Source organism: Morus notabilis, unplaced genomic scaffold (genome assembly GCF_000414095.1).
Source record: "Morus notabilis unplaced genomic scaffold, ASM41409v2 Scaffold78, whole genome shotgun sequence".
In the NCBI taxonomy this organism is placed as follows: Eukaryota; Viridiplantae; Streptophyta; class Magnoliopsida; order Rosales; family Moraceae; genus Morus; species Morus notabilis.
The window spans coordinates 412,817-422,561 of NW_010367622.1; the positions used below are offsets into that span (position 1 = coordinate 412,817).

General features: G+C 33.2%; 1 protein-coding gene across 2 annotated transcripts; it reads right to left on the minus strand.

Moving 5' to 3' along the window:
• Positions 1-4,789: 4,789 nt before the first annotated feature.
• Positions 4,790-9,385, minus strand: LOC21410491 (phosphatidylinositol 4-kinase gamma 8). 2 transcript variants are annotated; one of them, XM_024175429.1, is made up of 3 exons: positions 9,051-9,385; positions 8,219-8,336; positions 4,790-6,868 (listed from the first exon to the last, which is right to left on the minus strand). In XM_024175429.1, the coding sequence occupies exon 3, from the start codon at positions 6,775-6,777 to the stop codon at positions 5,086-5,088; it is 1,692 nt and encodes a 563-aa protein (XP_024031197.1). In that variant the 5' UTR covers positions 6,778-6,868; positions 8,219-8,336; positions 9,051-9,385; the 3' UTR covers positions 4,790-5,085. The 2 variants fall into 2 exon arrangements, with proteins under 2 accessions (XP_024031197.1, XP_010111233.2); XM_010112931.2 differs by lacking the exon at positions 9,051-9,385 and having other exon boundaries at positions 8,219-8,397.
• Positions 9,386-9,745: the final 360 nt, after the last annotated feature.

Genomic DNA, 9,745 nt, shown 5'->3' on the forward strand with positions numbered 1-9,745 from the left:
ATATAATTAATAATTAATAATTTAATATAACTTTGTTGATAAGTACTAGAAAATGAAAACGGAAAAGGGAAAACAACTTTCAATCGTTTTCTACTTTCTTCACAAAAATCATTCTAATTATTTTTTATTTTTGTTTTCATTTTCAAAAGTTTTATTTAACAAACACGATTTGTAAACCATTTTTTATTTTCGTGTCTCAAAGTACGTGTGGAAATATTTTCAAAAATAATTCCAAATGCACCCCATATTTTTAAAATAGTTATTTAAAATTAAAAATCTTATTTCATTCAAATATTTTTAATAATTATCAAAATATTTAAAAATAACAATAATAAATATTAGTAGAGGAATACTTCTTCTTCTTGAATAAAAGTAATTTATTTTTAAGAATTTTTTAGTTAATAAAATTTTAATATTTTTTTTATATTCTAAATATTGACCATAAAAATAGAAATAAAATTAACTATAAACATATGAGATAAAGTATATCTACTTTTATCGTTATACGTTCAACAATAATATTATATAAAGTTTTTCAAACACCTAAAATTTTACTTCTAGTACTCACAATAGTTTTGTAAAAATATTTACCAAACACCTATATGAAAATTTTCAACAACACAATAATACTAAAATAATCCTAAGACTTTGAATAGTGCTTTGTGAGAGCATAAATAGTAAACTCATTCCTATTTCTAATGTAGTTATAGATATAACTGCTTCTTATCATTGAATAGTGCTTTGTGAGAGCATGGATAGTGTTGCAAAACACAAAAGAATTTATAACAAAATCAATTAGGGAGTCTCTTTAGTAAAACAACAATTCTACTAATAATGTCATTTTATAATCATTAAATTAAGTTAAAATCATAATAAATTAAAAAAATATATAAAATAAATAATTTTAAATGATTAAAATTAAAAAATTATTGATAATTTATTTTTACTCATCTTACAAGAAGCTTACTTTTCAAATAAACATTATTGCTTTCTTTTCAAATAAACAACTGAATTATTGCTCAAACAGCCTGCCCCGCACGTGCAGGTGGCTAAGCTCTCCAACCGTATGTAACAAAGCATTAAAAAAGCCACTTTTAAGGGATGAAAAATAAAAAGGAAAAAAAAAAAAAATTCCTTTGTTTTTCTAAAATTTCGTTACATAATTTAGCTCTTGATTTCCCGAACAAATACAGTTTCTCGAGCCAATAATTACAAAACCCAAAAAGAAAGAAAAAGGGACCTAAGTCTATCATTCTTCAATCCTGTTTAGTCTCTTCAACAGTTTCAGAGGACGAACCAGTCGGATTTTGAGTCTGATCTTTACCCTCTGCTTCCTTTTTACAGTTTCGGGTGTTCTGAGCCGAATTCGAAACCACCAGATTGAAAGAGCCAAACTTGGGCGTGATCTCAGGCGAACAACCGGAGAATTTTGTGTCGAAGCTGAAGGAGAATAAATTGGGATTCGAATTAGGGCCGATCAAAAGTTCTTCGACTTGCTCAAGTGCTTTCGGACAACATCTTCGTTTCTTGGGCTCTCGGGTCGAATCCGGATCTTCTGAAACCGGGTAATCGGCGGCGGTTGGAGTTTGCGAGACATCGCCGGAATCTGGGTTTTCAGAGGCGGACGATGGAAGAGACAGAGTTGTTTGGCTTGTTGGCCCTAAGACGTTCCTAGCAGCCATTTTTGTGAAGGGATTATGCCTACGTTGGAAAAGAGCCTTTTATTTCGGCGGCTTTGTACCGTTGAAATTACCATATAGTCCTCAGAGGACTTAAAATCATTTGTCAAATTCTTTTTGTCCCAAATAGTGTATCTAACTTCCTTAAAAAAAAAAAAAAAAAAGAATAGTGTATCTAACTAAAATTAGGCCCATCTGAATTGAGTTAGTTCCTTTCTGTTTTATAGGTGGACATTGGAATTTTTAAAGTATTGAAGGAGATAGAAAGCAGGATGATACTAATAATTGAAAATTAATTACTTTATACCTCAATTTACGTCCAGCAACTCCGAGAATTTCCACACTGCTGGTCAACTCTTAAGTCATGTCATAGTCCCGATTATGTATTATTTAGAGAGAGGTTTTTTACTCAGATTTTTAGAGGATGTTTAGTTCATGTATTCAGAATTATGATTCAGAATTATTCTTATTTTATGTGTATTTTTTATGAGAGAAAAATACTGTAAAAAATTATAAATCATAATTCAAAATTAAAAACGATTACAAGAAATAAACGTCCCCTTAAATTACTTATAGATTTCTAAGTCTCGCGAAGCATAAATGTTTATTGTTATTATTTTCGAGATGGTTTCTTGGGATGGATTTCCAAATTTTTAGTACATAAATCCAGATGATTTTGCATTTATTTTTGATTCAGTTGCGCCCCGTTTTTGAGACATCTAAAGTTCCCTTTTTCTGTTAGAAAAAAAAACCCCATATTGTGCAATGTTATTTAAAAGTTTTGAAATATTTTTTAACTAATTTATTTCTTGTTTAAATGTTTCAGCCCATTAAATTACATGTCAAAATTTAATTGATTAGACACTAATTGAAAAACTAGTAATTAGACAAGTAATCTAAATCCCTTCTTATATAGGTGTGTTTTTGAACTCTCTTTGAATAAAGAGAAATTTTGAGGAATGTTAAAAAGGAAAAAAAAAATTACTTTTAGATTTATACTATGGTTATTGGTGTTTCAAATTGTGGCATCCATTGCAGTCAAAAGTCACCAAAACATGCCATAAAGCCGAATCAGAAACTGTGACATATTACATAATTTTGTCTTGAAATAAATATGAGACCCTTTTACCTTATGATCAGTCAAATTTAGTTATGTTGTGCAACACTTTTTGAGATATTGTACGATGGTAGATAAAATAAAATAAAATAAATTGAACCATAGAAATTTTTTGTTGTTGTGTAGCACCAAACAAAAAAAGTTCATTTTTAATACCACTATCGTTTCTTTTATCATCCAACGTTCGTAAACTATCATAGTTCTGTTTTTATTTTTTGATTTATTTTTAAAAGGGTCGTCTAATAGTTTTTTTTTTTTTTTTTTGTTATTTGTTTTATTTTGTTTTGAAAAGGGTCCTTGGTATTTATATACAAGTGTTGTGGGATTTAAGGGGAAATAAGAGTCACTTTCATGTTGCATGTTACCATGTGGATAAGGTGATGGTTGTTAAACATTTCCATGCCAAGTCATTTGAGATTTATTTAAGGTTCTGCTTTGGTTTGCTTCGGTCCTCGTCACAAACAGATGAGGGCAGGGAACCTTTAGGGCCCGTTCTTATTGCGAATCAAATTTTGATGTTTCGGATAAAGTTTTTAATTTGAGTTAAATTTGAAGTGATATTATCTTATAATTTGGAGTTAGTGTTTGGATATGCACATTTGAAATACAATGTTAATTGAAAATCTTATTTGAGTGTGTGTTTAAATGGGTCAAAACTTTATACTAAGTTTGGATAATATTCTTATAAAAACTCAATGATGATAGTAAATTTTTATAGGGTATATGAACGAGTACTATTATAACAAGGATATTTATGTTTTTTTTTATAACAAAATTATTCATTTAGGAATTACAGATTCAAATTTTGGAGCCTATCTTTCCCATTACGAGATAGCTTTTTTTTCCCCCCCGAGAAAAATACATAATTTGTCATGGTTTTGTGGAAGCTTATTTTTTATGTCATTCTTCATAAGTAGGTGCCATTTTCACCTTTGTTTTCTATTTATTAATTGAATGCCAATTCTTTCTTTTTGAGCAGAGTGACATACGTAATATTTTTTTTCCCAAGTGAGGGATTCAAACTTTATACGATACTAGATGGTCTCCATGTGTTATGCACGTGGAGAGTAATCGTGTGTGTTAAGCTTTAACTACTGTGTCATTATTAAAAATCATATAACATATGAATAAAAAATATGAAAAAGGAACCAAAATGAAAAAAAGTAAAGTCTCAGGGCAAGAAGCCAAAAAAAGAGTAACAGAGGAGTAAAATGAAGAAATAAATAAATTTTATGGCAAAAGGGACCAAAATGAAAAAAAAAGAAGATAAAGTTTTAGTGCAAAAAATAGGAAAAAGGGTAAAAAAGGACTACAATGAAGAAATAAATAAGTTTTAAGGCAAAAGGAACCAAAATGAAAGAAAAATTAAATTTCAGGACAAAATATAAAAAAATTGTTGAAAAAGGACTAAAATGAATAAATAAATAAATTTTAGGGCACCAGTAAAAAAATATCTAAGTAGGATACCATCCGTAAAAAAAATTAATTTGTGTAAATGAAAGAAGAAAAGTTAAAAGTAAGGGCAAGAACCAAAAATATAAAATTTTGAAGGAAAAAAGTTAAAGAAAAAGAGAAGATGGAAAAGAAAAAAACCATCAAAGGAAAAAAAAAAAAAAACTCACAAAAGGACAAAATAGAGATACCAAAGTTTGAAAAATCTTTTTGTATCTACATGAATAGCAAATGTATTCCCTTTTCTTATATTGAGTTATATAAATATAGAATATTTAAGGAATTCAGATACCAAACAAGCATGTTGCTAATTTGGGTTTTAACTATTTGCCGTATCATTAAAGTAAGACATGTTAGTAAGGGTGACTTATAAAGTTAATATACATGCACGCATGCATACATACATATATATATGTGTGTGTGTATATAATGTTTGTAATCTGCATTTGATGAAAGAGGAATGCGCCTTTTATCCCAAATGGTTTGCTTATTACATACCAAACAGATAATTAACCTGGAAACATAAAATGTCTCCCCTCTATAGGAGAATATATAGACATAGATAATTCTATGAAGATAATATGTACAGCCGCATTAAGAATTCTGACATTCCGGGAGCAAAGCCTTATGCAACAACAGTTTTTGTTAGAGAGAGGGTAAGAATGGAAAGGATGGCATTGTACCAATCACTAGTCCACCAATGCCCTGTGGCATTTATCTACAAGCCTACACACTAAGGTCATTTTGGAAATAATGTACATCATTCAATACATACATCAAACTTTACCATTCATATTTGGATTGATTTCAATCTTCTTCCGTCTTAATAAACATCTCTCAGAACTTGCAAGAGGTTCCCAACCTCTGCTTCTGCCTCAAGAATTTTGTCCTCTCAAGCACCTCGGGCAAAAACTTCTCGAAGTTCTTCAAGAACAGTTCCCATTCATCTTCGGTCATGTCTCCAAAAGAGATGGCCCAGGTTTCATAATTATGATTGTGACCTGAGGAACTCTTACTCCTCGTCAAACCCGACACCTTATGGTTAACATCGCTATTGCCATCATCACTACCATTGTTGCCCTCTCTTGCCTTAATACTATAACCATCATTATCGGGGTTATTTTCCTGATACAGTGGAGACAGCATTGAATCAGGCAGCCTGGTGATGGATCCTGCAGATTTTGAAATTGTTAGCACCTTTTGGGGCTTAGATATCGGTGGATTGCCTGGTGGGACTTGAGGAATATCCACAGCATCAATGCAGCAAGTATCTTCACTTCCACTGTTGATTTGATAGACTCCAAGTTCTTCTGTTAATCTCTTGTCTTCATTGCCATCAAATGTGCTACGAATAGAAGCCTTGGCTTTCGCACAGACATTCTGCAATGCACTTGGTTTCTCCTCCCCAGCATGAAACTCCCTAGACATCATTTCACCTATCGCAGCAAGGCAAAGCCCAGAGGCAACAGCTTGCTTCAAAAATATGGTGCATAGCACAAGAACACGGATACAAGCCTCCCTCAAAGATGGAATCTCAGTTCTTAGAAGCTCTGCATCTTTAAAAGGGTCAAGATTTGATATATAGGCAACTTCAGATTCAGAAAATGGAACTGAGGCCTGTGGCCAGTGCAGCCACTCGAAATATGGATCGTCAAGCCACTCAGGTAGGCATAGCCCATGGTCAATAGGAACCAACTCTGCAGCTCCAACAGCATAGCCGTTGCGCTCATGTTTCTTAACTAGTATATTCCCTGCGTGCCTATCGAGATTTAGAAGTCTGATGTCCAAAAGCCCAATCTGATGAACTGAGGCAACTGAGAATCCTGAGGGGCCCAATTCTCCTGCATCATAGTCATGGTCTATGAAACGTTGCAGAGACGCAATCTTATAGGGTGTAGATGAGATTGTTGCAGCATTATTAAGATGAAACGGAACATGAGAGATCTTGACCAAAGCTGAAGGAGGAACACCAGCAAACCCACCATGGTCAAGGAGATATGCAGCCAACTCTCGGATACCAGTTTCACCTATCCGAACTGAGCGTTTTATACCAGGTTGGCCAAGCATGAGACCCCCAAATCCTTTTGGGTTGTTCACGGCTAAGGGTTCTTCATCTATGGGCTTTGTCACAGCGATGTTGTCCCCACTTTGGCTACGTAAAAGATAAGCACCACCAAGCCCACTGGACACGGGTAGAGGATCAACACCAGAGGCAATAGCCATGGCAACTTCGACCACAAGAGCACGTACTCTTGGGGCCTTGTAGCCACCGACAATCTCAATTCTTGGGTTGGTCTCAAATTCGTCCTCAAGTGTAGTGGTTAGGGATAGGCATGGAGTGGACAAACTTCGATGAAAATTAGCAACTTCACATGCGTGTTTCAATGAGTGGGAAAATTTAGTGTGGCCAAGTTCAAGGATGTTGTGGTCAAGGTGAGAGTAAGACAGGAGTCTGCATCTCTGGAATCGTTTGTAAAGCTTGAATTCATGATGTTGATCAACTGCCACAGCCATTTTATAATTTCTCATGCAGTTGGCTTTGACAGTGCATGCCAAAAGCAGTTTTTCTCAGCGAATTACCTGAGGATTACTCTTCCCTGGGATATTAGGCATCATATATCTGCACGTAACCAGATTGCACATTTAGAAGGCAAAAAACTCAACAATGCGATGATGAATGATGAGAAAATGCGATGATTTCATAATTAAAAGAAAAGGAACTCTCTCCTCGCAATATGATAGTTGTCTTTAGTTGAATGATTATTTGTTACATGATGCATAGGCCACACATGAATTGCTCATATTTTCTCAATGGACCAAGGTGTTAGGAATCAATTCTTCCGGGTTAAATCAAATTGCAAGAAGAAATTTGTGTGTTCTCATTCCAGGTTAAATTAAGTTACCAAAAGCAATATATTGCTGTGAGAAGGCACGAATCCACATGTATGGTTTCAATTTAGCAACAGAGAGTTAGCGTGATTTTGATTGTAAAAAACAACTACAGAGAGTGCAGAAAAGTTGGGGCTTATAAAAGATTAGCTAAAGATCTGTTCAAATTTCAAAAGGTTAAGGGACTAACTTGGAATGAGAAAGAGAAATCAATCACAAAAATCTGGAGATGTCAAGAAGAAATGCTATATAAGCATTTACGAACTACAAGATCCAAAAAAAAAAAAAAAGAAAGAAAGAGGAAAGACAAAGGAAAAACGAATGTTAAACTGCCAGACTGAATAGTGAAATGGGATGACACCATTGAGAGGAAGAGCTTTGATTATTTTCACAAATGCAACATCTTAATTCAAGAAAAAAAAAAATCTGTTAGAAACGTAAGATTTCAATTTGGAAATGACCATTCAGTTAAACAAATTAAACTACCATCTTTTGCACTGTCTGCATAATTATATTGAGACAAGATGCTGTTGGTGTCTTTAATCCTAAAAATACTCATTCCTTGTCAGTATGCTATATATGGGTTACTTTCAGTTCACATATAAAAAGGACTTCCTATGATGCTCACTCCTATCATCTATAAGCTTCCTAATTTGTCATCCTAAAACCACCTTGTTAAAAAATTTAGCACAATGTCACAAAATTGTCTGATAGAACAATACCCTTTACTGTGCATGGAATCCATCAAACTACTTCTGAATTTGAGCACCAAATTGTGGCCAACTTTAAGATGATAAACTAATCAAAATTCTTCGGATAAAAAAAAATCAAAATTCTTTTAAACGATATGCAAGAAGAATTAGATGTGGTTTGGTGGTGATGAACACATCATAGGTCTGTTTATGGCTTTCGATGTTTTGAAACTCCAAGTAAAAAATCTGGTACCCAAAAGACTTGAAAATTAAGAATCTTAAACGTCCAATTTGGTGTTAAAGGACAAACTTTCAAAGTTCAAGAGAGGAACAATATATCAAGGATCATGTAACAACATTAGCCAAGGAAAAATATTCTATTATCTTACCGAATATTGTTGTTACAGAGAGGGCAAAAATCAAATCCTGTACTCATTTCTTTGATTGGCGACCGACCTCCAAATATATTGGCAAACTTCTACCCCTTTTGCTTCAATCCATCATAGCCTGAATGGAAGAATTATACACCCAGAAACTCAAATTAAAAAGCACAAAAAAAAAAGAGAAAAGATTGAAGACCATAATATCCTTGCACCTAACTGAACTCGTACATACATAAATAGTAAAGAAGCCATACATGCTCAAACAATAAACATGCATAATAAAAAAAGTTTTTCTTTTCGAAAATCCGTTAATGATTCAAATTTACAATGTTGCAATCCAATATTTCATTTTCCATGAAATCTGTTTTCTTCACCATCTTAGAAAATTTTGTCTTTTGCGACACATAACACCACCAAATCACCTATGTCTAAAATAAATCCCACATTTTTCAGCATTTTCATCTTTTCCTCATCAGACAATAAATTCCCAACAACACAACAACACAAAATCTCCAATGTGGGCATCCCAACATTTGATTTCTTATGAACACTATATTAAACACGTTTTATCGAGCCATTTGTGAAACTGACATATCAAATCAACAATGCATAAATAATGTCGGAATCCCACGTTTTATTTCCCATAAATTTGCTTCGTTCAACAAAACCTCTTTTCTTTTCTTTTTTTTTTTTTTTTTTTTTTTTTTTTTTAAAAAAAAAAAAACCCATTAAAGCAAAATTTTCCAGAATTTCATTTTCCTTGAAATCCTTGAAAAGTGTTACACAAAAAGAAACAGACAAATTAAACCCATCAGAGAAAGATAAAAGAAGAGATTACCCTAAAAACTGGGAAAGGAATTCAGGGAGACGAACAGCAAAAAGGGAGGGAGAAAGAGATAGAGAGAGAAAGAACAGTTGGCGTCAACCAAAATCGTGTTATTCCTCTCAAAGGTTTCTTCCACACCCCCGCAAACTGAACAAACCCTCCTTTCTCCTTTCACTTTCCCACCTTTTTTCTTTCCCTTTCTCGGTAAAATTCAGAAAAAAGGATGGTAGTTGATGGCCGTTGGTTGGATCCACTCCAAGGTCCCCGATCCTTCCCATTTTGACTCCTATTTTTGCTGCGAAAGCGCAACAGTTTCTTTTCTTTTATTGGGCCAGGTCTCCGGTTATGCAGGACTCAGTGCAGGCTGGCATTTGCTGGATTTTGTGACGATCGTTATTTCATAACTGTTTCTATTCAACTTCTTTAAAAAAAAAAAATGTATTCAAGAGTGAATTAATTAATTTTCTCATTCTTTTTTTTAAGAAGAAAATTTCTTTTTGTCCCTATAAAATTTATTTTTATAGACACAAAAAGATGACTTTACATGGTGGGACTCATATAGACTCTATGAGTCCACTTTTGTATTTGATGAGAATAAATTTATATTGAGACAAATAGGACTGTTCTTTTTAGGAATGAAAATATCCAATAGAATTTCTTGTCAAAATTGGAGCACAAGGTGTGTGTCTGTATATTTCTAGCATTAT

Excerpts from the sequence above, each read along its gene's own strand:
- LOC21410491 (XM_024175429.1), bottom strand. The coding sequence starts at position 6,777 with ATGAGAAATTATAAAATGGCTGTGGCAGTTGATCAACATCATGAATTC.